The sequence below is a fragment of the Balaenoptera borealis genome, assembly GCF_965194805.1.
Source record: "Balaenoptera borealis genome assembly, chromosome: 15".
NCBI classification, from domain to species: Eukaryota; Metazoa; Chordata; class Mammalia; order Artiodactyla; family Balaenopteridae; genus Balaenoptera; species Balaenoptera borealis.
Genome location: NC_138871.1, coordinates 70,659,361 through 70,686,280, shown reverse-complemented (window position 1 = coordinate 70,686,280; position 26,920 = coordinate 70,659,361). Strand labels below are relative to the sequence as shown.

The 26,920-nt window shown below is 53.2% G+C and overlaps 1 protein-coding gene across 2 annotated transcripts; it reads left to right on the top strand.

Annotated features, from left to right (window-relative positions):
* Nucleotides 1-52: 52 nt before the first annotated feature.
* On the top strand, nt 53-22,448 carry CAD (carbamoyl-phosphate synthetase 2, aspartate transcarbamylase, and dihydroorotase). Of its 2 annotated transcripts, XM_082357712.1 has the most exons (45): nt 53-340; nt 580-719; nt 2,902-3,031; nt 3,899-4,041; nt 4,214-4,355; nt 4,542-4,713; nt 4,917-5,102; nt 5,274-5,386; nt 5,707-5,852; nt 6,111-6,242; nt 6,384-6,617; nt 6,744-6,965; nt 7,166-7,354; nt 7,600-7,724; nt 7,904-8,034; nt 10,721-10,833; nt 11,078-11,322; nt 11,539-11,785; nt 12,150-12,248; nt 12,437-12,661; nt 12,748-12,930; nt 13,158-13,376; nt 13,652-13,819; nt 14,431-14,613; nt 14,733-14,837; nt 15,272-15,511; nt 15,758-15,839; nt 16,140-16,306; nt 16,472-16,636; nt 16,781-16,912; nt 17,134-17,335; nt 17,711-17,901; nt 17,996-18,136; nt 18,347-18,448; nt 18,850-18,946; nt 19,228-19,278; nt 19,571-19,615; nt 19,723-19,892; nt 20,003-20,077; nt 20,599-20,811; nt 21,016-21,141; nt 21,340-21,495; nt 21,581-21,682; nt 21,854-21,948; nt 22,064-22,448. In XM_082357712.1, the coding sequence occupies exons 1-45, from the start codon at nt 259-261 to the stop codon at nt 22,164-22,166; spliced, it is 6,729 nt and encodes a 2,242-aa protein (XP_082213838.1). In that variant the 5' UTR covers nt 53-258; the 3' UTR covers nt 22,167-22,448. The 2 variants fall into 2 exon arrangements, with proteins under 2 accessions (XP_082213838.1, XP_082213839.1); XM_082357713.1 differs by lacking the exon at nt 19,228-19,278.
* The last annotated feature ends 4,472 nt before the right edge of the window (nt 22,449-26,920 follow it).

The following is a 26,920-nucleotide window of genomic DNA, read 5'->3' as shown; positions in this document are numbered from 1 at the left end:
CTGTCGCTGCCCTGGCCCCGCCCCTCACGTTCCCGGCCCCGCCCCTCACGCCGCCAGCTGCCCGCGCCGCCGCAGTTTGCCGCCGCCCAGAGTGCCTGGGCTCCTGCGCGGTCCACGCCGCCCTTGATCCAGACACCGGCGCGGCTAGCCACGTGGACCGATTCCGGGCGCGCCGTACTCACGTGGTTCTAGCATCCGCTGGGGCTTGCTGCGTTTCCCGCTACTCTGTAATCACCCCGGCCTCTGAGCTCCGTTCCCATGGCGGCCCTGGTGTTGGAGGACGGGTCGGTCCTGCGGGGCCAGCCCTTTGGGGCCGCTGTGTCGACTGCCGGGGAAGTGGGTAAGCAAGTCCGGGCTGGCTGCCGACCTCATCCCACTCTCTGCTGCCCCTCTCTGCCCAGCCTGCCCTGCCCAGACCCCGCCATTTCCCCGCCTGCACACCCCCTCCCCCGCCATTCCCCAGCCCGACCCCTTTTATCCCTGACGGTCAGGGCAGCCTCCTCTGGGGCATTCTCGTCGCTCGGGGCAGTGCTCCGAAGAGTGCCCTGCCTAAGCCCCATCTCTGCCTCTTTCTTGCAGTGTTTCAAACCGGTATGGTCGGCTACCCCGAGGCCCTCACTGACCCTTCCTACAAAGCACAGATCTTAGTGCTGACATATCCTCTGATTGGTAACTACGGCATCCCTCCAGATGAAGTGGATGAGTTCGGGCTCAGCAAGGTAGCCACATCCAGTGCTTTCACTACATTCCTTTTCAAATCAGTAATTGTTAACTGTTAGTGAAGGCACTGACATTCCGCTAGGCATTCTGGAGAAAGCAGGTACACACTAAAGTGATAAGACAGGCACTCTGCAGGGTTTGTTAGGTAACACCTTGAGAAGCACCGAGTGCTGGAGGCGAAGGTGAAGAGTCTGGGCTCTAGTAAGGAACCAGTGAAAATTTTTTAGCAGCAGAGTGATGTGATGGGAGCAGTGCTTTAAGAGTGCATAAATTAATGGGAAAGAGACTGGACACTAGGGTTACACCCTTCTCAGTGATGGCGGGTCACAGTTCACCTACCAAACCAATGAAGTTGATTATCATCTTCTAAACCTGCTTTCCTTACCTTGCCTCATTCTTTACCACTTTTCAGTAGAGTTCTTACATGTAGATACGAAACTCAGTTTCCTTCTCAGTGAGGTTTCTCCTATTCCTCCTCGTCTGGAATTTGGAAACTAAGTTGCCCTCTGAGAGTTCAAGTAATAAAAAAAAAATCAACACAAGTTAATTGTAGAGTAGCCATAGCCTCCAGCGTAGGATTCCTCAAAACTCACTTTGTCCTAATTCTAGGGTTACTGAGCCTTTAATTCTTAATATGCTTTCCCAATCACCCTGACACTTAGAAAAGGAAACTCTAGGAAAGAGACATGCTTGGTATTCCTGGAAGAACCATCCCTCATCACATAAATTCACTGCATTCTGTATAAATTCACTGCATTCTAGTTTATAATGCACTATCTTGGTTAATTGACGTAAGTCTTCAACTTTGTCAACTCTAGATACGATGTCAAAGTTGAGTTTATACCCTTGCAAAATTGAGGCCCTGACAGAACCAAGGTGAGTAAGGCCTCCTGGAGCCACCAGCCCACCACGGATGCTTTTGTAGCACATATGCTGTAAATGCACTTGTCCATGTGCAGACACCTAGCCATGGAGGGTTCTGCCAAACTAGCCTTCAGATTACGTTCATCTTTCTTCAAACCTTCCACCACCAAGCAGATGTAGTTTAAATATGCCACTTTCTCCCAGATAAACAATCTGTTTCTCTACTTAGTTATTATAAGCTTATCTATCGAGTAGCAAATTTACATTGAGTAGCAAATTTACATTACCTTTTTTTTTTTATTTATTTTTTTAAATTTATTTTCGGCTGTGTTGGGTCTTCGTTGTTGCATGCGGGCTTTCTCTAGTTGCAGCAAGCGGGGGCTACTCTTCATTGCGGTGCACAGGCTTCTCATTGTGGTGGCTTCTCTTGTTGCGGAGCACGGGCTCTAGGCCGTCGGGCTTCTGTAGTTGTGGCTCACGGGCTTAGTTGCTCTGCGGCATGAGGGATCTTCCCAGACCAGGGATCGAACCCTTGTCCCCTGCATTGGTAGGCAGATTCTTAACCACTGCGCCACCAGGGAAGCCGTACATTACCTTTTTTTTTAATGATAATCCCTTACGAAGTGGGGGTGGGTGGTGGTGGTATAATGCCTAGTATTGCACCCTGAACCTTTGTTTTTATTTAGTAAGGTATTGTGCCCTTGCCTATTCTACACTGTTTTTATCACACCCTGTGATTATGATCTTGTATTATCTACCTTACTTTGTTAATTTTCTGGTTCCCTAGGTAGCAAATTAACATTCTGAACACAGGACCTTGTCTTTTTTTATGCTCATGCTCCTCCCCCAGCATCTATTCTAATGCCTGGCACCAAGTGGGCCCTCAGTAAACGCTGACTACTATCATGTGTCAGGTACCTTGCTCTTGAGTTCATAGTTCTCTGATGAAGACATCTGGACACATTTGTAATACAATGGAAATAGCAAGTCAAGTAGAAACAAAGTGAACTTAGGTGAGCTCTAAGGAGGAGACAGAAGCTGCAGTGGGTGAGAATGGGGGTGACTTCATGGAAAAGGGGATAGAAGAAAAGGAAGGGAAAAGGAAAATGTCATTTCAATGACTAATCAGGCACCCCAGGCCCATGTGTTCAGTGTTTCATGCAGGTGACAGCATTGCTGATAAAAGGCAAAAGCACGAGGTGCTTGGCATGTTAAAGGAATGACAGGTCATTCAGTGTGGCTGAAGTACAGGGTCCATGGCCCTACAGGGAGGTGTGTGGCCCTGAGCTTCTCACACTCTCCTCCTCCCATCGACAGTGGTTTGAATCCTCGGGGATCCACGTGGCAGGACTGGTGGTAGGAGAGTGCTGCCCCACACCCAGCCACTGGAGTGCCAGCCGTACCCTGCACGAGTGGCTGCAGCAGCATGGCATACCTGGCCTACAAGGTATGGTGCAAGCACAGGGGTGTCTGAGTGGAGCACAGATACCCAGATGGAAAGAATCAAGGACTCTGTGGGCTCTTGGGACTTGAGTCCAAGATTGTGATACAATGTACCTGATCCGAAAGCTTTAGACTGGAGGCTGGAGCTGGGGGAAGGAACTGAGCTCTCCCTCAGATGGAAAATTTCAAACCTGCAAAAGGAGAGAATAGGATAATGAATCCCCAGCTTCATCAACTCAGGGCTAAACTTATTTCATCACCACTACTACAACTCCCAGATTATTTTGAAGCAAATCTCAGACATAATATCATTTCATCCACAGATAGTTCAATAGCTATGAAAAAAAAATCCTTGTAAAAACATGATCACAGTAACATTACCGTAACCTTTAAAAAATTAACAGTAATTCCTTAATATCAAATATACAAGGAATGTTTAAAATTTCTCCAATTTTCTGATTTTTTAAAAACTGTTTGTTTATTTGAATCTGGGTCTACACAAGGACTGTACATTGCATTTGGTTGATAATCTTTACTCTATGGGCCTTGTAACCTATTTGACACAAACAGTTGATTTTCCTTTAGCGTACCCCACAGTCTGCATTTTATTGATTACATTCCTGTATTGTCATTTAGCGTGTTCTTTTGTCCCTTGGTATTATTTTCTGTAAACAGATCTGGAGTGGTGGTTCAATTCAGATGTGATATTTGAGGGCAAGAGTACTTCATGGTAGGGTACTTCCAGCAGGATAGCCCGGGATTTTTGATGCCCATAGAACAGCTGTGTGTGACTCAGGCTCTGGAATGGAAGTCTAACGTCATGCGTGACTGCGTTGGGGGAGTGATCTCTCAGAGTCTGCTGTTTGGGCAGGAGTGGACACTCGGGAGCTGACTAAGAAGTTGCGAGAGCAAGGGTCTCTGCTGGGAAAGCTGGTCCAGGATGGGACGGAGCCTTCAACCCTGCCCTTCTTGGACCCCAATGCCCGTGCCCTGGTGCCAGAGGTCTCCATTAAGGTACAGAGGTAGAGTGGGAGAGTATTCCAGACTAAGCACAGTAGTTATAGTCTGCCCATACTCGGGGGTGAACACTTGAGGGAGAACCAGAAGAGGCCTCCAAGGTAGGGATTGGTGTGCGCATATTATACCTACTAATCACAGCTGTCAACCGTCGCCCTTTATTCCTCAGGTTCCACGGGTATTCAATTCAGGGGGTACCCCTCGGATCCTTGCTTTGGACTGTGGCCTCAAGTATAATCAGATCCGATGCTTGTGCCAGCGTGGGGCAGAGGTCACTGTGGTACCTTGGGACCACGCATTAGACAGTCAGGGTGAGTAGCTTAGGTCTGTACAAGGTCACAGACAAACAGCATGGGTGGAAGATCTGGCCCTTGGTCCAGTTGCTGAAAGTCAAAATGAGCTGCAGGGAAGAAGGTGGCGATAAGGGTTTTTGCTCTAGTGGTGTTTCTCTCTAGTTGGACCACGGGTTTTGACATCATCTTTTCTGCCCACTCCAGAGTATGAGGGTCTCTTTCTGAGTAATGGCCCTGGCGACCCTGCCTCCTATCCCAGCGTGGTATCCACACTGAGCCGTGTCTTATCTGAACCGAACCCCCGACCTGTCTTTGGGATCTGCCTGGGACACCAGCTGTTGGCCTTAGCCATTGGGGCCAAGACTTACAAGATGAGGTGGGACTTGTGGGGAGAGGAAGTGCCCACACCACTGACATGAGGTGTGGGGAGTCTTGGGAATGGGAGTAGAGTTGGTGTTTATTAGTGTTGAAATAGGAGTGGGGGTTGGTGAGAATTGTGAGATCAGCAAGAGCTGGGTTTGGTACAGTAGTGAAGGGAGGGTGAAAGGGGCCTGTGACTCAGTACATTTCCATCTCCAGGTATGGGAACCGAGGCCATAACCAGCCATGCTTGCTGGTGGGCTCTGGGCGCTGCTTTCTAACATCCCAGAACCATGGGTTTGCTGTGGAAACAGACTCACTGCCAGCAAGCTGGCTTCCTCTTTTCACCAACGCCAATGATCACTCCAATGAAGGCATTGTACATGAGAGCCTGCCCTTCTTCAGGTGAGCCTGGGTGGTTCTGGCATGATGACTGGATCTGTACAGCTTTGAAGCCCACTGGGACTTGAAGATCAAAAAGTAAACCGCAGCAGTGGCCCCCGTCATCTTTCCCACTACCTACCTCCAAGGCTGCCAATGATGATGGCAATTTTCGTGATCCACTCTCTTCAACAGTGTCCAGTTTCACCCAGAGCACCAGGCTGGCCCTTCAGATATGGAACTTCTTTTTGATATTTTTCTGGACACTGTGAAAGAAGCCACCACCAGTAACCCTGGGGGCCAGACAGGTAAGCACTCGAGTAGAACTGGGTTGTGGATCTAAGAATGGGCTCCAGGAGAGGCATAAGATGGACCTGTCTCGGGAAACTGATAGGTGTTTGGGAGGTTAGGCGGGAGGGGTGGGAAGGCAGTCAGGCCAAGATGATTCATTTATGCTTCTTCTATTCAAAGGAACCCAGAATCACAAGTCCTGGCTTCTGGTCCTGCCTCTGCCACTCGTTAGAGGCATGACTTGTTCTTGATTCTTCTGTAAAGTGAGGGGTTAATCTAGATGACCTCTCGGGTCTCATTCAGCTCTAACATTCTGTGACTTTCTTTGCCTCCATAGTTCGAGAGCGGCTGGCTGAGCGCCTCTGTCTCCCTGGGATTCCCACCCCAGGCTCTGGGCTTCCACCACCACGAAAGGTTCTGATTCTGGGCTCAGGGGGCCTCTCCATTGGCCAAGCCGGAGAGTTTGACTACTCAGGCTCCCAGGTAAAGCACGTGCGTCCCTGACCCTCTGGGTGTGTGGCCCTCAGGAGCAGATAGGGCTGAGGCATGAACATTAGTTGTAGGGAGGAAGTGACCCAGGAGATCTGGGGACCGTGCAGAAAGGTGAGGTGGTGAGGAACAGAAGTGGGTTTTTAGGGACTGAGAGTCCAGGGAGGGGAGAAGAGGAAGAGAAATAACTGGTCTAAGACTGAAAATCTTGCTTCTGCATTCGAGGCCGATATGCCCTTTTTGTCCCCCTAGGCGATCAAGGCCCTGAAGGAGGAAAACATCCAGACGTTGCTGATCAACCCCAACATTGCCACCGTGCAGACCTCCCAGGGGCTGGCTGACAAGGTCTATTTCCTCCCAATAACACCTCACTACGTAACCCAGGTATGACTCGGGTGAGGCTAGGCTGAGGAGGGGACCCACGTGGGCAGGGGGATCCTGTGTCACTCTGGGTTTTTCCAAATTCTTTGATCCACTCCCTAACCCCAGGGTCTTAATGCCTATTATTCCTCTCTCCTCTCTCAGGTGATACGTAATGAGCGCCCAGATGGCGTGTTACTGACTTTTGGGGGCCAAACAGCTCTGAACTGTGGTGTGGAGCTGACCAAGGCTGGGGTGCTCGCTCGGTATGGGGTCCGGGTCCTGGGCACACCTGTGGAGACCATTGAGCTGACTGAGGATCGGCGCGCCTTCGCCTCCAGGATGGCCGAGATCGGAGAGCACGTGGCCCCCAGTGAGGCAGCAAACTCTCTTGAGCAGGTTTGAGGCACGGTTGGGGTAGACGGGTGTCGTTTCCTTGACACCGTATTCTCTCCGGGTCCAGGAGCCCTCTGCACGGCACGCGGTCAAGGCTTGATCCCATTTGTTTGTCTCTGCTCATTGCAGGCCCAGGCAGCTGCCGAGAGACTGGGGTACCCCGTGCTGGTGCGTGCAGCCTTTGCCCTGGGGGGCCTGGGCTCTGGCTTTGCCTCTAACAAAGAGGAGCTCTCTGCTCTCGTGGCCCCAGCTTTTGCCCATACCAGCCAAGTGCTGGTAGACAAGTCCCTGAAAGGATGGAAGGAGATTGAGTATGAGGTGGTGAGAGACACCTATGGCAACTGTGTCACGGTGAGTGACGGAGGAGGGGCGTAGCGTCAGGCAGTATGAGTTCTTGTAAGAGCCGGGGGTCCGGCTGACATCTTTGAGAGTTCGATGTCCCTCAGACCCAGGATGGGTGCGTCTCCAGAGGCAACAGGACCCTGGGATGCAGCCTCCTACCTCTCCTGACTCCCTTTGGCAGTGACCACTCTGGGACTCTCCCTTCACAGGTGTGTAACATGGAGAACCTAGATCCACTGGGCATCCACACTGGGGAGTCCATAGTGGTGGCTCCAAGCCAGACGCTGAATGACAGGGAGTACCAGCTGCTGCGGCAGACGGCCATCAAGGTGACTCAGCACCTTGGAATTGTTGGGGAGTGCAACGTGCAGTATGCCTTGAATCCTGAGTCTGAGCAGGTGAGGCTCTAGGCCGTGGAGCTGACACTGTAGCTGTTGGACCGCCTTCCATAATTTTGGGGCCTCTAGGCCAAGAGGCCCTTTAACCCTACAGACCCTGGAGTAGAAGCTGGGATTATCTTCGGTAGGTTTGGGCCTTGGGTTGGAGGATGCTGCTTTATTTTCCTGCCTTTCGGAGACCTTTCCTAGGCAGACCTTCTAGGCCAGTTATCTGGTAACTCTTTCTCTGTTCTCTGTCTTTGCAGTATTACATCATTGAAGTGAATGCCAGGCTCTCTCGCAGCTCCGCCCTGGCCAGTAAGGCCACAGGCTATCCACTGGCCTATGTGGCAGCCAAGCTGGCTTTGGGCATCTCTCTACCTGAACTCAGGTACAAGGGTTGGGGAGAGATCAGGGAGGAAAGGCGGTGGGGAGCTAAAAAAATCATTATGGGACAGGGAACATGGAAAGGACATTGGCTGGATGTGTGGGATGGAGAGAACTATCTGGAAGCTCACCATTTACATCTCCTGCTCTGTCCTTCTGGCACCCTCACCTGATGGCTCCCAGGAACTCGGTGACAGGGGGAACAGCAGCCTTTGAACCCAGTCTGGATTATTGTGTGGTGAAGATTCCTCGCTGGGACCTCAGCAAGTTCCTCCGCGTCAGCACAAAGATTGGGAGCTGCATGAAGAGTGTCGGTGAGAGACACATCCCAAGAGACCCCTCCCCAGATCACCTCATGGGGTCCCACATGTCCCAAGAATCTAGAATGTCATAGAGTCAGTTCCCTGGCATGATCTTTCAGCTCCTATATGAGCAGCTTCTTGGGAACACGGTTTCTCAGAACTAATAGGGATATTTCCAACTAAGATAGCAGTCCTCCTCAGGGGCAGGGATCAAAGGCATCTGGAAATCTGTCAGAATACACATGCTACCTCCACTCCCCAGATGGCATGTCAAAAATCTTGGGATGGGGTGATAGCCATCGGACTATCTCATTTCTCTCATGTTACAAACGAGTAAGTAGGTGCCCACAGAAGGAAAGTGTGTGCCTGAGTAAAGGGCGGAGCCAAGAACTGAAAACTAGATCCGTTGCTAGTTGCATATGTTCCTCTGTTTACGTTGCCTGTCATGGGTGAGACCAGTTCCATGAAACTCCACCCACGGCATTTCATGGCATTTTGCCCATGGCCTCGTCACTAGGCTGTTATTACCAGTGACAGTTTGTTCTCCATGCTCGTTTAAATACTGATTGCTTCAGGGAAACGATGACTGCTGTTTTCCTATGAACACCTCTAAGGCCAAGTCAACGCAGTGGCAGCCATGCTGAGCGTATCTCCTTCTCTGGGCACTTCCTGCCATGGTCACTAAATGAAATGTTTTTTAATACAATGTCTAAGATGAGAGCAGGACATCAGACACCTTTTCATAAAAACAGGGACACTTAGTAATGAATAATAAATGGGCATGATGGTCAGCCTCCAAGCAGTGGAGAGCATGCTGGGATTGAGTTAGTATGCTTCCTTATACTGACCCTTTAAATTGCCTTAGTTTGTCCTGCAAAGCATTTCCATTAAAACAAGCATGTGCGTGTACCAAAGTGCCACTAGCTAAGGATAATAGCATTTTACTGTGCTCCAAATTTCCATTAAGACAATAGTAGCCTTTAAACACGTAAGTCTAAGCTCAGATATGATTTCAGAACTTTTAGAAATCTTACAAGACTGCCAAGATGTTCCTTCTGGAGATGAATTTCTGTTATGTAAAAATTATAATAAACGTGGGAATGAAGCCATAAATTGTGGCTAAAAGAAGTGGATTGAAAATAGGACAATCAAAAATTGATTCCTAGATGAGACATTTAATTTTAAGTATCTTACATCTATTTGAGTGTTCTTGGAGTGTGATCTTCCATGGTAACTTTTTGTAACTTTTATTATACGAGTAAGATACATGAATCATTGAGAAATTAGAAAAGATAGTTTAACCAAAGAAGAGTAATCACCTGTAATCTTGTCATACAGCGATTAATTTGGGGATATATATGATTCCAGGATTTTTCTAGGCTTGCATGTATGAGTGCATTGGGTTTCTCTTTTACCCAAGATAAAAACTTTTGTAATATAACCACATTACAAAGGAATTGAACAAAATCACTCATCCACTTACTTAACATTACTGGTACCCTCTTGGCGTTTTTAAAATTTTTTTAAAGAAACAAATATTAGGATTGTAAACAGAAAAATACATTTGGTAAGGAATATTTGAAGACCCTAGGGTAAATTGTCAGAGGACATGAACAAAACTTTATAGAACAGGAAATCAATAAGCAGGGCTGGGGGGTGGGGGAAGTTCCCTCTTATTAGTAGTTAGAAATCTAGTTAAAATGAGATAATTATTTTTGCTTATTAGCAAAACTTGTTTTAAATGATTATACACACTTCTTAGAAGATTGGTTAAATTTATACTTTGTATTGTAAAGCGCAAACTTCTATAAAGCCACTAATACTTATCAAGGGCCAGAAGATTTATCTTACCTATTGCCCATGCACTTCTGGAAAGGTATCCTAAGGAGATAACCTAAAGCACGGAAAACATCACAGCCTCACTTAGAATGATGAACACATCAAAGCTAAATGTCTTACAGTAAGTGAGCAGTTACATTATGGTAAATCATATAGGAGTTAAACTGCTGGTAATAAAGTGACATAGAATGTGGGAACAAGCTTACCATGAGGGAAAAAGCAGGATAGAAGCTGTATGTCTACTATGATCATGTATAAAACATATTTGAAAAAAGTCCAGGAGGAAGTACTCTAAAGTGATAGTTGTAAATGTGATTAGCTCTGGATGGATTCATGGAGTAATGGGATCATCTTCCTGTTATCCAGACTTTTTAAAAGTTTTAAAGGATGAGCCAGATCCCAGATGGTGTCATCACAATATGAATAAAGCAAACCAAATAACTGGATAACCCATCAGGGATGGGGCCTCTGTGGTAAAACTGCAACATGTTCCAGTATCCACATGCCCATTTTAGGCATTTTAGTTTCACTTCACTAATAAACACAAAACATGAAAATGGTAGGAAGAAGAGGTGCAAGTGTAAGATTCTCAATGAAACACCATAAATCCCACCACTGTGGGACTTGACTGTAAACTGCAGACATTCTGGGGATTTCCCTGGCCGTCCAGCGTCCAGGGGTTAAGACTCCAAGCTTCCACTGCAGGGGGTGTGGGTTCGATCCCTGGTTGGGCAACTAAGATCCTGCATGCCACAAGCTGAGGCAAAAAAAAAAAAAAAACAACTACAGACATTCTGGGCAGCATGCCCCCAGCTGCCTCTGCCCTCTGGCCCTCAGTCCTCACATGGTATCCCTCCAGGTGAGGTCATGGGCATTGGGCGTTCTTTTGAGGAGGCCTTCCAGAAGGCTCTGCGCATGGTGGATGAGAACTGCGTGGGCTTTGATCACACAGTCAAGCCCGTCAGTGATATGGTAAGCGGCTCCCCTTCCCCTGGCAGTACCCTCAGAACAGACCCTGCTTCTCTCTGTCCCCAGCCCCTGAGCTTGTTACCAGTAATACTAGCACCAGTCACTTGTGGACCTTTGCTGTGTTTTCACTTTGCTGAGAATTCAGTGATTTCATTTCTCATTTTTCATTATTATGAGGACGTATCACTAGATTTGTTTCTACAGATGAGGAAACGGAGGCTTAGCTTGTCTGCCCTCTCCCCGTTAGGAGTTGGAGACTCCAACAGACAAGCGCATCTTTGTGGTGGCAGCTGCCCTGTGGGCTGGCTACTCGGTGGATCGCCTGTATGAACTTACTCGCATCGACCGCTGGTTCTTGCACCGAATGAAGCGGATCGTAGCACACACCCAGCTGCTGGAGCAACACCGTGGACAGTCTTTGCCCCTACACCTGCTGCAGCAGGCCAAGCGCCTCGGCTTCTCAGACAAGCAGATTGCCCTCGCAGTTCTCAGGTCAGGGATGGCGGGGAGGGCCTCGGGCTGAGAAGTGTGGGGCAGAGAACCTTCGTACCAGTGAGGGGCCCTCAGAGGGGAGGGTGTGGGGAGCTTTGGAGGCCTCTGACCTTCGTCCCTGGGAATTTTCCTCTCTGATCCCTGCCTGGGATCTCCGCCCTCTACTTGGTCCATACCCCACTCCCAGGGCCTATGTTTCTGACCCTTCTTCTTTAGCACAGAGCTGGCTGTTCGCAAGCTGCGTCAGGAACTGGGGATCTGCCCAGCGGTGAAGCAGATTGACACAGTTGCAGCTGAATGGCCAGCCCAGACAAATTACTTGTACCTGACATACTGGGGCACCACCCATGACCTCAGCTTTCGAACGCCTCATGTCCTGGTCCTGGGCTCTGGCGTCTACCGTATCGGCTCCAGCGTCGAGTTTGACTGGTGTGCTGTGGGCTGCATCCAGCAGCTCCGAAAGGTCCAAGAGCTAGTCTTTCATATGGTTTTTTCTGCTGTTCTAATCAGCTTTGGCAGCTGCCTTCCATCCGCACTCAATCCTGGCACTTTCTAGTCATTGCTGCACCTTACATCTATCACAGAGCTTTGGGTTGGGGGGTCCCCTTAGGCCATCCTGTGCCTCACATGTGGTTCCTCTCCAGAACTCTGTATCTGCTTTTCCGATACCTTCATTGCTGGTCTTACTTCCCTCCCAAGGCAGCCGTCCTGTACAGCAATTTCAGAGACAGCTGAGGCGGTACTCTCTGAAGTACTGCTTTGGCTTTACTTTCTCGGTGCTCTTCTTCCCACCTAATTGCTGAATGTCATTCCCCTCGCTGTGGCAGATGGGGTATAAAACCATCATGGTGAACTACAACCCAGAAACAGTCAGCACCGACTATGACATGTGTGACCGACTCTACTTCGATGAGATCTCTTTTGAGGTGAGACGGATGAAGGCTGCCTGTTAGCCTGGGAGGCCAGTCAAGTAGGAGTGGCTGATGGACCCAAGACTGTTTGGAACTTGTGGGGTTTGAGGGGAAGTGGGTGAAGGATGAAGAGCAGTGAGCAAGAAGGCTCAGACCCCTGACCCTGTCTGCTACCGACACCTGTTTCTCCTCCTGCACCGTAGGTGGTGATGGACATCTATGAGCTAGAGAACCCTGAAGGCGTGATCCTGTCCATGGGCGGGCAGCTGCCCAACAACATGGCCATGGCTTTGCATCGGCAACAGTGCCGGGTGCTGGGCACCTCCCCTGAAGCCATCGACTCAGCTGAGAACCGTTTTAAGTTCTCCCGGCTCCTGGACACCATTGGTATCAGCCAGCCTCAGTGGAGGGAGCTTAGTGACCTAGAGGTGGGCTGGGGCCTGGTGGGGGGCTGGAGGCTGGATGATGTCACGGGTGAGTGTGAGCAACCCAGCTAAGCTCCCTTTGCCCTTAGTCTGCTCGCCAGTTCTGCCAGACCGTGGGGTACCCCTGTGTCGTGCGCCCCTCCTATGTGCTAAGTGGTGCTGCTATGAATGTGGCTTACACCGATGGGGACCTGGAGCGCTTCCTGAGCAGTGCGGCAGCTGTCTCCAAGGAGCACCCCGTGGTCATCTCCAAGTTCATCCAGGAGGCCAAGGTGGGAGGCTGCAGACAAGTCTCGGCAGGCAGGCTCCCAGCCTCGGAGGCGACTCCCCTCTCTGGTCCTACAGAAGTCTGCAGGCACAGTGGGCTGGGTAGGATGGGTTGTGCCAGGGCTCTTAAAGGAAGGGAAGCTTCCTGCGGGGGCAAGTGGGAGAAGAAAATGGCCCTTGCTCTACATCACATTGCCCTGCACGCCGCCCGCCCCCCACCCCCCACAACTAGGAGATTGATGTGGACGCTGTGGCCTGTGATGGTGTGGTGGCAGCCATCGCCATCTCCGAGCACGTGGAGAACGCAGGTGTGCATTCAGGTGATGCCACGCTGGTGACCCCGCCGCAGGACATCACTGCCAAAACCCTGGAGCGGATCAAAGCCATCGTGCACGCTGTGGGCCAGGAGCTGCAGGTCACAGGACCCTTCAATCTGCAGCTCATTGCCAAGGTAGTAAGAGGGGGCTAAAGGCAGGGACCAGAGGTCCGTGGTGCCTCCTTGTTCTGTGCTGGCCCTGGTGCCAGGGAGCCCTCATTGGAGGAGGAAAGCTGGAGGGGCAGGGTCACAGCTCAAGCCCACAGTATTGTCAGGGTTTGTAGCAGTCACCCTGCCCCCTGTCCCGGGTTGATGACCCACAGAATGATGAGTGAGGGGAAGAGCCAAGGTCACTGGGGTGGTGTCACAAGTCCATCTGTGGAAGGCCCGACCAATCCCTCTCTGCCCAGGACGACCAGCTGAAAGTCATTGAATGCAACGTGCGTGTCTCTCGCTCCTTCCCCTTCGTCTCCAAGACACTGGGTGTGGACCTAGTAGCCTTGGCCACACGGGTCATCATGGGGGAAGAAGTGGAGCCTGTGGGGCTCATGACTGGCTCTGGAGTCGTGGGAGTAAAGGTAAGGAGGATTGAAGCCCGAGGTTAGCAGTCAGCGGGGAGGCGAATAGCGGAGGGAGTTCATCTCCTGCGCAAGCTGTATGTCAGTCGACGTATAAACCAAGCACCTCCTGTGGGCAAGGCCTTCCTGGGCCGTCAGGGCAATAAGATGGTCTTTGTCCCTTAGGAGCTTCCCCTCTAGTGATGGGAGGCAAGAGAAGTCGGGTCCAAAAACAGCTTGTTTCTAGAACAGTGTGTGATAAACCTGCATAGTAGAGATAAAAACAAAACGCTAAAGGAGGTGCAACTTCCAGAGAGGGTGGTGACCCTCAAGAAGGCTCAAGAAAAGAAGTGGCATTTGGCATGAGCCTTGGAGGACGGTCAGGATGTGACATTTGAGATTGGCCGAGCTTGTTGAGGAAGTGTTCCAAGGCCAGGGAGTAGCCTCGTGGAGACCGAGGGGAGCCGAGCGTGTTTGGGAAGCAGCTGATGATTGGTGGGTTCACGTGGAGCAGCACAGGGAAGGCTCACCCCGCTGCCTGGAGGAGGCCAAGAGAGGGGATTGAGGCCACCCCACTGGTGCAGGATATGGGCCCCTCACGCCTGGGCCTCACTCACCTCCTGCTCTCTCAGGTGCCCCAGTTCTCGTTCTCCCGCCTGGCGGGTGCTGACGTGGTGCTGGGTGTGGAGATGACCAGTACCGGGGAAGTGGCTGGCTTTGGGGAGAGCCGCTGTGAGGCCTACCTCAAGGCCATGCTAAGCACTGGCTTTAAGATCCCCAAGAAGAACATCTTGCTGACCATTGGCAGCTATAAGGTACAGAATCCGGGGGGTGCCTGAAGCTGGGGGGACAGATGGCCTTGGCTCCCTGGGCCAGGGCTGACCTTGAAGTGGAAGACGGGGGAAACACAGCCTCATCCTCCTTCTCGGTTCAGAACAAAAGTGAGCTGCTCCCAACTGTGCGACTGCTGGAGAGCCTGGGCTACAGCCTCTACGCCAGCCTGGGCACTGCTGACTTCTATACAGAGCACGGTGTCAAGGTATGGGCTGCTCCCGCCCTACCCCACGCTGCCTGCTCTCCAAGGTGTGAGAGCACCCAGGAATTCTCTCCCTGTTCCCCTGCTTCTCTTGTCATTGTACAAGTTATATATTCCATGTAGAGCAGTAGAACATACAGAGAAGCAAAGAGAAAAAAAGAATTCCCTCATGATCTCCCCACCATTGTTAACATTTTGGCATGTTTCCTTCCAGAATTTTATCTTTCTGTGTGACGTGTGGGCTCATACCACAGAGTCCTTGGTAACCATAGTGTAGATACCTTTCTTGTCAAGAAAAATGCTTTGCCTGTAGCAAAGAGGGGTAGCCTGGTCTCCGTCCTCCTCATGGGCTCCTGGGCCGCCTCTCCTCCCTTCAGCTTGGCCTTCCTGGCCCCTGCCAGGCTCAAGTTGGCCCCGACCTTGTCTCTGGGCCACAGGTAACGGCGGTGGACTGGCACTTTGAAGAAGCAGTGGATGGAGAGAGTCCACCACAGCGAAGCATCCTGGAGCAGCTCGCTGAGAAAAACTTCGAGCTAGTGATTAACCTGTCCATGCGCGGGGCCGGGGGCCGGCGTCTCTCTTCCTTCGTCACCAAGGGCTACCGCACCCGGCGCCTGGCCGCTGACTTCTCCGTGCCCCTCATCATCGATATCAAGTGCACCAAACTGTTTGTGGAGGTGACTGACACCTGGGTGCCGGGAAGGGGGCGGCCAGTGTCAGTGGGGGAGGAGGGAGAAGTGAGCGTGCCCTGGGGCTGGGAAACCTCAGTATGAAACAGCCATGCTAGTAATCAAGCTTTGTGGCTGCAGAGAGAGAAGGTGGGTATAGAGAGGCAGAAGCCTGCTTTATGGGAAAACCCAATCCCTATCTGCACCTCCCAGGCTGCCCTTAAGTCAAAGCTGACCGTGGTTTCCACCTTGCAGGCCCTAGGACAGATTGGGCCAGCCCCTCCTTTGAAGGTGCATGTTGACTGCATGACCTCCCAGAAGCTCGTGCGGCTACCTGGTAAGTGCATCTCTTGAGAGAACCTGGCTTCTGGACACTGGTAGAATCTGGCATGGACCCTGGGTGCAGCAAAGGATGGCCGTGGGGCCCACTCTGCCCTGGAGTGTACAGAGTGGGGAGGGCCCAGAATCTTCCTCACTCTAAGCTCTTTTATTCCTCCATCCACGATGCCCTTGACGAACCTCACCACCTCTCACTCGTATCAGTCGCTGCTTATCTTCCTGCCACCCCAGTTCACCTCCTTGATGCCCTTCGTGTCTCGGAATCTTCCTCTAATCTGCTGCCTCCGTGTTCTCCCAGGATTGATTGATGTCCACGTGCACCTGCGGGAACCAGGGGGGACACACAAGGAGGACTTTGCCTCAGGCACAGCGGCTGCCCTGGCCGGGGGCATCACCATGGTGTGTGCCATGCCTAATACCCGGCCCCCCATCATCGATGCCCCTGCTCTGGCCCTGGCACAGAAGGTGAGCCCTTGTTCTGCTGCTTCCTGGTGACCCACATGCCCCCACCAACCTCCCCGACCTCCCTGAACCCTGCTCCCTCTGCCCCTCCCCAGGGGCCCAGGCCACGCATGGGTGCCAAGCTGGCACCGGTGCTGAGGGGCCTAATCTCAAATGTACCCTCTCCAGCTGGCAGAGGCCGGCGCCCGCTGTGACTATGCCTTATTCCTCGGAGCTTCGTCGGAAAACGCAGGGACCCTGGGTGCTGTGGCTGGGTCTGCTGCAGGGCTGAAGCTCTACCTCAACGAGACCTTCTCTGAGCTGCGGCTGGACAGTGTGGCCCAGTGGATGGAGGTAGGGGTGGGCAGGTGAGAGGAGGCAGCCAACCAGTACCTCCTGGCCTGAGGGCCCCGCACAGTGGGCTGGCAGCAGTGAGAGTTAGGAGCTCCGTGAGGGCTTGGGCTCTGCACGGTCCCAGAATGTTCTTCCTGCCCCCAGCACTTCGAGACGTGGCCGTCCCACCTCCCCATTGTGGCCCACGCAGAGCGGCAGAGTGTCGCCGCCGTCCTCATGGTGGCACAGCTGACCCAGCGCTCGGTACACATCTGTCACGTGGCGCGGAAGGAAGAGGTGAGAGCCCAGCAGAGGTGCCCCTGTTGCTTTCCCAGTAACTCCAGGTGATCAGGGTAGTCCTTGGGAGCAGGAGAGGGGCAGGGGACGAGCAGGGGAGCCTGGAGCCCGTACCCAGCACATCTGCCCCATGACTTTCCGAGAGGGGAGGTTGGCTGCGGGGACTTTGCAGGGTGGGGCCTGGAGGGAGGCCTCCTCGAGGTCTCCCTGCTCTCCCCCAGATCCTGCTGATTAAAGCCGCAAAGGCACGGGGGCTGCCGGTGACGTGTGAGGTGGCGCCCCACCATCTGTTCCTGAGCCACGATGACCTGGAGCGCCTGGGGCCCGGGAAGGGGGAGGTTCGGCCTGAGCTTGGCTCCCGGCAGGACGTGGAAGCCCTATGGGAGAACATGGCCGTCATCGACTGCTTTGCCTCCGACCATGGTGAGAGGGCCCAGGCCGAACCCCCTCTGCCCAGGCGGGCTCGTGCCCCATCCTCACGGGCAAGGACCTTGGGCTCCATGAAGATTGGGCCTTGATCTGGGTAGGATCCCAGCCTCTAATACAGTTCCTGGTCTGTCATAGGTGCTTGATAAATATTTACTGAAAGAACGAATGAGCAAATGAGGAAACTGTAAATGAGAGAATGTGGGTGAAAGGTGTGGGCGCCCAAAGTTGACAGCAGTCCCAGTTTCCCTACCTTCTGATTCCCAGAAAAAATTAGCATCGGGGCTGGTAGTGAGGCACCATCCTGGTGGCGTGCGTGACCTCTCGTGGGTGGAGGCGATTGGTCCCGGGGGTCATGCTCTCTTCTCCCAGCCCCCCACGCCGTGGAGGAGAAGTGTGGGCCCCAGCCACCCCCCGGCTTCCCGGGGCTGGAGACCATGCTGCCCTTGCTGCTGACGGCAGTGAGCGAGGGCCGGCTCAGCCTGGACGACCTGCTGCAGCGGCTGCACCACAACCCGCGGCGCATCTTCCACCTGCCCCCGCAGGAGGACACCTACGTGGAGGTGTGGGGATGAGGCCCGGGGGGCAGGGGCGCTCCAGCCCTGGGAGCTGTTCCACGCTGCAGCCCGTGCCCGGCATAACCCGTGACTCTGGCAGGTGGATCTGGAGCACGAATGGACCGTCCCCAACCACATGCCCTTCTCCAAGGCCCACTGGACACCCTTTGAAGGGCAGAAGGTGAAAGGCACCGTCCGCCGTGTGGTCCTGCGAGGAGAGGTTGCCTATATTGATGGGCAGGTATGTGTGTGGCCCATGCCCGGACCGGTCGTGACCCGCTCGTGCTATTCTCCTCCCCGCCCCAGCACATCTCTGTGGTCCCACTACCCGTTCAACTGTCCTGGGTGCGGGTGGGTGCAGGTCCCCAGGGCATTTTTTTCTTCTCGCTGGCTTCCACCCCTTTAGGACCCCGGTCTGGCTCACTTGCCCGCCCCTGCCTTCTGTCCGCAGGTGCTGGTGCCGCCGGGCTATGGACAGGATGTACGCAAGTGGCCGCAGGGGGCTGTTCCCCAGCTCACGCCCTCGGCCCCGGCCGCCAGTGAGCTAACCACGGTATCCGTGCTGCTTTGGGCTGGGGCGGGGGTGGGGGTGGGGGGTACAGTCAGGGGCAAGGCTAACAGCATAAACATTTTCATTGGGGGTTCGGGGCGGTGGAACGTTCGTCACTTAACACTTAAAATCCTCACCACCTGCCTACCCCCTCTACTGCAAAACACAGAATTAACTCTCAGTTTAGGAGTCTTCCCACAGGAAACACAAACCCATTATTAACCCAACCAGAGAGACGTCTCGGAGAGGCCAGTGGGCCCGCGCCTCTTGAGGGCAGCGCAGTGGGAGTGGGGGCTGAGGGAACATGATGGAGGTAGAATCCTAGCAGACAGGGAGCAGTTTGGCTTTTCTTGAGGGATTGAATTTGAGGAGGGTCAGGTCAGTACCCAGTGTTGTCTCTCCAGACCCCGGAGAGGCCCCGCCGGGGCATCCCAGCGCTTCCCGATGGCCGCTTCCACCTGCCGCCCCGAATCCACCGAGCCTCTGACCCAGGTTTGCCAGGTAAGAGGAAGGTCCTATGACGTGGAGGGTGGGGCCACCTGGACTTAGAGACGTGTCGGGATGGGCTCCTCTCCGCCGCAGTGTCCCCGGTGGGCTGAGGCTGGGGGCTTTGTGGCCTAGGAACTGTCCCAGCACCCCCCAGCACCTCACCTCTGTCCACTTACCTTGTCCTTCCTGCTGCCCTCTGACCTGCTGTGCCCCCCTTTGCCTAAATCAGCCCGCCCAGCATGAGGGAGGCATCCCACGGCATCTTCTCACAGGCCCTTTTTTGTTGTGGGCAGCTGTGTTCCTCCGCCTGGGAGCTGGGATCCCATGGGGCAGCAGAGCGTGGGGTAAATCCAGGTTGTTGGTTGGTGTGAGCCTGGCCGTTCCCCCTGCCTAGGATCCTTCTGCCAACTGGGAGGGTCCCGGGAGGGCACCACTGATCACACACAACAGCCCCTGTGGGAAATCATGTGTCCGTGCCCAGAGCTGCCAGTCTCTCCTGCCCTCACCTAACCTGCTTTAGCTGCTGTGGTGTGAGTTGGTTTAACACAGACACTGTGATCCGGAGTCCTGGGGAAGCGGGGGCTCTTCACACACCTCAGCCACGGGCTTACATCTGTCCTGTTGCCCTCTGTGTAGCTGAGGAGCCAAAGGAGAAGACCTCCCGGAAGGCAGCTGAGCCAGGTGAGAGACTCCCCAGAACACGCGCTCACCTTGGGGACCTCTCTGATCTGGCCTGGGTAGGAGGAACCCTCTGACCAGCCTCTTCTGCCCCGTCCCTCACTCTGCAGAGCTCATGGGAACCCTTGATGGCACCTGCTACCCTCCACCACCAGTACCTAGACAGGCGTCGCCCCAGAACCTGGGGACCCCTGGCCTGCTGCACCCCCAGACCTCACCCCTGCTGCACTCATTAGTGGGCCAACATATCCTGTCTGTCCAGCAGTTCACCAAGGATCAGGTGCCTGGGGGAGGGAGGAGGGCGATACCCAGAGCTTAGAGGATCTGGAGAGCTGGGGCTAGGACCTCTGGGGGCCACCGCCTTTCCAGCTGACTTGGGATCTTTCTTAGATGTCTCACCTGTTCAATGTGGCACACACGCTGCGCATGATGGTGCAGAAGGAGCGGAGCCTCGACATTCTCAAGGTCAGGGTCAGGGCTGTGGGCTGGGGATCCAGGCCCGTGTCAGCAGGGCTGTGCAGTGGTCAGAGAGGTCTCCCTCCCCTGCCATAGGTCCCCTCGTATGAGTCCACACCCTCCATAGGTAAGCCCTACTCTGGGAGGTCCTGCTTCTCTAGGCCGCCCCCATGTTTGCCCTCCTCTGGTCAGTATTCAGCTGACTTGCGAGGCCCTGAGCACCAGCACACAGGCCCGCTAATCTGGTCACTTGGTTGGTGTTGATGTATTCGTGGGAGAGAAGTCTAGGGTATTTCCTTCTCTCCCAGAGAATGAATGTCTCGTTCAGACTCTTAACAATGGCTTTTTGGAGGCAGACCTTTAGCTCAGAGTGACACTACGGTGGACATGTCAAGGCTACAACAGGTCATGGGAAGGTTTGGGGGAAAGGGTTCTAGCACCCCTCTTGCGTAAGTTGGGGAGTCAGGCATCAGCCCACGCACTCCCCAAGATGAACACGTGTGTGCACACATGACTCCCGCCTCCCCCAGGGGAAGGTGATGGCCTCCATGTTCTACGAGGTGAGCACGCGGACCAGCAGCTCCTTTGCAGCAGCCATGGCCCGGCTGGGGGGCGCCGTGCTCAGCTTCTCAGAAGCCACGTCCTCCGTCCAGAAGGGTGAATCCCTGGCTGACTCGGTGCAGACCATGAGCTGCTACGCCGACGTCGTGGTGCTGCGGCACCCCCAGCCCGGCGCAGTGGAGGTGAGGCCGGCCTGTGTGCCGGGGCAGGACTGATGTGGCTGGACCCAGGGACACAAGGGTCCTCCTGCCCACACTTCCTGTGACTGCCGGTCTCAGTCGGGCCAGATGGGTGCGGGGACGCAGGAGGAGTGGGACTGCGGCAGGGAGTGGGGGTCCCTGAGACGCAGAAGACAGGATTCTCCTTCCTTGTCCCCATGTTCACAGCTGGCAGCCAAGCACTGCCGGAGGCCAGTGATCAATGCCGGGGATGGGGTCGGAGAGCATCCCACCCAGGCCTTGCTGGACATCTTCACCATCCGGGAGGAGCTTGGGACGGTCAACGGCATGACGGTGAGGGTGGTGGCAGGGGTTGGAGGCCTGCCTGGTGTTGGTCTGGAGAGGGGGACAGTTGGGAGGTGGTTTCTGCATTTCAGGGCATGTTGCCTGCATTCTGAGGCCTACATTCTGGTCCTGAGGCCGAGAGCTTTAAAATGGGGGTGGGGGTGTGCTCAGTCTGGGGGCCCTCTTGGTGACCGGCTTCCTCCCCAGATCACAATGGTTGGGGACCTGAAGCACGGACGCACGGTGCATTCACTGGCCTGCCTGCTCACCCAGTATCGCGTCAGCCTGCGCTACGTGGCGCCTCCCAGCCTGCGCATGCCCCCCAACGTGCGGGCTTTCGTGGCGTCCCGCGGCACCAAGCAGGTCAGGCCCTGGGAGCCCGTGGGGGACCTGGGTTGGGCAGTCAGCGCCGGCACCACGTTCACCCTGGCCGGGCCTCACCCTCCAGGAGGAATTTGAGAGCATTGAGGAGGCGCTGCCCGACACTGACGTGCTCTACATGACTCGCATCCAGAAGGAGCGCTTCGGCTCTACCCAGGAGTATGAAGCTGTGAGCACGGGGGTTGAGGAGAAGCCAGGGCCGGAGCTGCTGGACATGCAGGGAGGCTGGGTCCCTTGCTGGCGACAACTGAGTGCGAGGACCGGGGGGTGGAACCCAGGCTCGTGGGCTCATAGCCACGCCTGCCCGGAGGTGCTAACGGGGCCCCTCTCTGCTTCGCAGTGCTTTGGCCAGTTCATCCTCACTCCCCACATCATGACCCGGGCCAAGAAGAAGATGGTGGTGATGCACCCAATGCCCCGAGTCAATGAGATAAGGTGACATGGCATCAAAATTGAGGATGTGCTTGGGGGCGGGGGTCTGGCTCTGGGAGTGCACTCAGTCCTGTTCAGGCTGTCTTGGGCCACATGGTAACTCTTCCTTCTCTTGCAGTGTGGAGGTGGACTCGGACCCCCGAGCAGCCTACTTCCGGCAGGCGGAGAATGGCATGTACATCCGCATGGCTCTGTTAGCCACCGTGCTCGGCCGCTTCTAGGGCCCGACTCCTCAGCCTCTTCTCAGGCCCAGCTGCTGGGCATGGAATCCGGTGCCCTCCACGGAGGCAGCACACTTAGTAGATGCTCTGGGGCATCCAGATAGGTCATGTGCTCATACGCACACACATGTGGACCACGCTTCAGACGCTGGACTGGACTGGAGCTGTCTAGCATGGGGGTGGGGCCTCAGATGCTGGGGCCCGCTCGGCCCCGTCTCCCTTATTGCACCTGAAATCTCTACTGTTACTTTTCCACTGACTTAGTAAAACAGCTGAGCTGCCTCTGGTTCTTGCTTCCTTGCATGTATCCTGGCTTCAGCAGAGGATGTTAAGTGTAATAGGCAGAGCTTTCTTCTAGAAAACGAGAATAGTTTCCCAAATACGAGAGCAGCCTTGCCGGGCAGGCTCACGTTCTGGCCAGGGGGGCAGCCAGTCCCCCGTTTTCAGAGTGGTGGCTCTTTGGGGTTCTGGGCAGGAACGCGCCATTCTGTTGGTGCTCTCTGCGGCCTGCGCTACACTGATACGTGTCCAGCCCTCCTTCCTCAATCCAGGTGCGTGAGTCGTGGGGAAGGGAGGGCTGAGCATCTGCGTCCTGCTAGTGGTGTTCGCTATCCTGTAGGCCTTTCCTCTCCTCTGGGTAGTCCTCTCCTCAGTGGCTGAGGTGGCCACTGCATCCTCAAAACCTCGCTTGGAGTTCTCCAGCTGCCCTTACTGGGAGGAGCCCCTCCTTCCTGCTCTCCCTGGGAGACTGCCTCACTGGATTTTTCAGCCTGGACTAGGGTAAGGGGGGCTGAGGAGCACTTTCGCTTGGGAACCCTGGGCTAGGGGGCTGAGGTGGAGTAGCTCAGGTACCTTTGCAGGTTAGGGCTTCTGTGGATCATTCAAAGTGTGTGAGCTATTCCATTTCATGAACTTTAGCGGCGTTAAATTTCTGGATCCAGCAGGCTAACCTACACCCTCTGGGTACAAAGCACCATGTGCAGTGGGAGTATAAAGATGAACAAGGTAATTCTCATCCTCAACTTTGAGGCCTCTTAGGTGATGAGACATCCAGTGACTTCTACAGATTGAATTGGCACACGATGGTCCAAACTGCTCCAACATCATTCAGGAAGAACCTGCTTTGTGCAAAGAGCTGTTAGCTATTAGCAAGTTGCAGGGATGGGAAAAGGAGATGGAACTCGTTTTTTGAAAACTTAGCATGAGCAGGAACTTTCCACATATATTTAATCCTATGCCAAACGTCCAACCGTTTTACAGACGCGGAACACTCAGAAGATTACCAGGTGGCTTAACCAAAGTCACATCGCTAGGATTCACATATCAGGACCACTTGACTTCAAACTCACCTTTCTGTTAAAAAGGAAAAAGTTATTTCAGGCTTGAAGGGCATTCAGAATCAGTGGGAGAGACAAGCCACACAGATCTAGACAACCAGAGAACAAGTCTAAGGTGTGTGTGGGGAGCTGGTTCTCAGAAGAGAGCAGCACAGGTCTCCCGGTGTCAGAAGGATCCACGGAGTTGGGGTTTGGGCTGGTTCCTGAGGAAGGGGCAAGCTTTGCCAGGTGGATGGGAGGAGGGTGAAGAATCTTGCTTTCCAGCTTGAACATAGGAGTGGTAGTTCTGTGTCTGCAGCACAGTGAGGAGATACACCGAGACCCAGCAGGACCTTTCTGCTCCATATTGTTAGGGTTGAGAGTCTGATGAGCCAGACCAAGAGGTTTGGATGTAGATTCCAACAGAAATAGGAGTTCATAACCACAGGCACTGTTTGAAGCAGGGTGGGACTAGGTGTAACATCACCTGCCCGTCGGGGTCGCTGAGCTGTCTCCAATCCCCCTAATGTTAATCCTCCCCAGGCTTTTCAAACCCCTGACCCTGACGCGTTCTCCCTCAGGTACCTGGAGGACCTGGTTGGTTGGAAAGGAGAGTATCGTTTCTAGAACGCTTCTACTCCTTTCTAGGACTTCAGTTACCCTTCTTACGCTATTCGAACAAATCAGAGATTTTCCCGAGTACTAGGAATCTGTCACACACAGATTCACACAGAACTCAGGGAGGCTCGTCCTCAGCGGAAGCGGCGTTTGCCGCCAAGCGGCACACACATTCCACCCAGCTGCTAAGTGGTGGGAGGTGTCCCTGCCCTGACCCTTTCTTTGGCTCTCCTAATTGTAACACAGCTCTAAGTTGGATAAACTTCTTTCCCCTACAACCAGAAAGGAGATCTTAGGACACTGGGAAGTAAAAAGAGACTATCAGCAAGAAATGAAAACAGACCTTTAAAAAAAACACCCACGTCTGAGACTTCCACATTCATTAAGAAACAGCTTCATGTGCTCCATGGGATTATCATTAACCACATCAAGTTAAAAAAAATAAAGTTTCCTGGTCTCCCTTCCTCCTGAGATACTTAAGAGATTTGATCTATTTTTTTTTAAGTTAACATGGCTCTAATTATGTGCGAAGCACTGTTCTAGCGCTTTACAAATATTAACATTCTTTTTTACTCTTGGATGAACTCTTTAAATATATTCCCCTGTGAAAAGAGGTCTGACCTAATGTATTTGCCCATTTCCTTGCAAAATCATTTCCCCCAACTCTTCACTGTCTATCCTGGTGAAGAAGAAAATCCCCTCAAAATAGGTATTCCACTTGGAGCTTGACCACCTTCATCCTATTCCTGCCACTTGTCACTAACGACCTGCAACCGTGGGCCAGTAAGTCAGTGCACCTTAGGGCTTTAAGTGGGAAGGGTAGAGTTGGAAGTTGCCAGTGTAGCATCGGTAGGCGTGTGTAATTCTGTGACGATACCCTGTAGACTGTGGGGGACCTTGCTGGTGATGGTGCGGGGTCGAGAATGAGTGCCAGAAGAGCTGGGCGTAGCAGCCATCCCACCATTAGGGAAGCCAGGTAGGATGTTGTTGCACTAAAAGCAGATGATGGCTGAAGAGAAGAGACAAGAATGGATGTTACAAAACACTAAGGGTAGGAAAGTGAAGGGTGGCTCTGTGGGGCGGGCTCTTGAGATGAGGAGAACGGGGATGGGTACAGACCAGCTTGGGGTGGGAAAGGATGAACTGTTTGGGCAGGATACCTTTCAGCTGCTGTGGGACATCTCTATGGAAATGTCTCGTCGATAACAAAGCTGGGGAATTGAAACAAGTGCAACAGAGGTAACTGTGATATTTATATGTGATGACGTTAAGTGCCATGAGAACAGAGACGTTATTCACTGATACATCCCAAGCACCTAGTAAAGTACTGAGCACAGAGTTGGTGCTTAATAAACATTTGTTGACCGAATCATCAACGTATAGGTAATGAAAGCTCTTTAAATTTGTGCCTCTGTATTATTCACCAAGAGAATGGGAGCAAAAGCGGGCAGCTAAAACCTGAACCTCAGAAAGGGTTGGAGAAGAGTTCAGAAGAAAGCCCTCAAAGAGGCCCAGAATTTCAGATATGTGAGATATGGGGAGAGGTGTGGACAGGATCAGATCCTGCAGGAGGCCACAGAGAATGCAGTCTGAGGCACAGACTCAGTCTGATGCTTTGTGAGTGGGAAGGTGGACACCATGTTCATGGGCTTAGTGAGGTATTGGCTTAGAAGCTGAGGGTTGTTTGCCAAGGAAAAAAGAGGTGTAGGGATTAGAACCTGAAAGTCTAGAAAAGGCTGGGAAAGCTGTGATGGATCCTCAGGAGAAAGGGATCACCTAGCAGGGCTCAAAGGGGAAGCTAGATATCGTTGAGTTTGTGGTAGGGTTAGGCAGGCAATGCCCAGGCAGGGCCATGGCACCTCATCCACCTTGGAGGACCCTCTCTCTAGAAATATCCATTACTTCCACTTTGACAGACTCCTGATTAGCTACCGCCAAAGGGTGGTGCAGATTTGCCCTGGGGAGTTAGCCCGTAAGGCACTGGCTTGCTGGCCCATGGCTGGGGGCCTGGGGACTAAGATGGCACCTTATGGGCTTGTATTGACCCCATGCCCGTTCCTTCCCTATCTTTCCATCCATTCATTCCTTCACCAGCAGTCCTTACTGAGAGTCTACTAAGTGCCAGGCTGTGAGCTTGGTGCTGGGGAGGCAAACGTGAGGAGAGCAGTGCCTTCCCTCAGGGGCCATAAGCAATCCGCAGGGCAACCTCACCCCCTTGCTGTGCCTCCCAGAAGTCTTGTGTGACTGGGTCCTGATCTGAACCCTGCTCTGATGCAGCAGGTGGGCGAGGTGGACGAGAGCCGGGAGGTGATCTCTGGGCAGAGTCCACGGTCAGGGAAAAGGCAAGTTTGCTGTTGTAACGTCTGAAACCTGCTTATTTTGGTAAGCTTTAGCTGTCTTTTATTTCCTGGATTTGGTTCCCTTTTGTTTCTCCCTAGGCTTTTTGGCTACAGTCCTTTTAAAATTTATAGCCTATCTTGGTTGAGCCAAAGGGAACGAGAGAATGGAAATGGATGTTCAGACTGTTTGGGTCAGAGAGAAAGTCAGGCAGTAAACCCTGCGACCAGGTGCCATGGGCACAGTACCAAAACAGGATAGGAAAACTCAAAAGGGGTGCACCTGGAGACCCACCTACACAGAGCTTTCCTGTTCTATTCTGGGAAGATTTTGTTTTCTTTTAAGAATGGAAACTATTCTGTATCAGGAGCCTGCAGCCTTCCCCAGGATCATAGCTCTAGGCTAGGATGGGGGAGGCTATGGATGGCTGCACTTTTCTTCTCTCCAGTAATGAGGCTTCCACTTAGGAATTGACCATAAAAT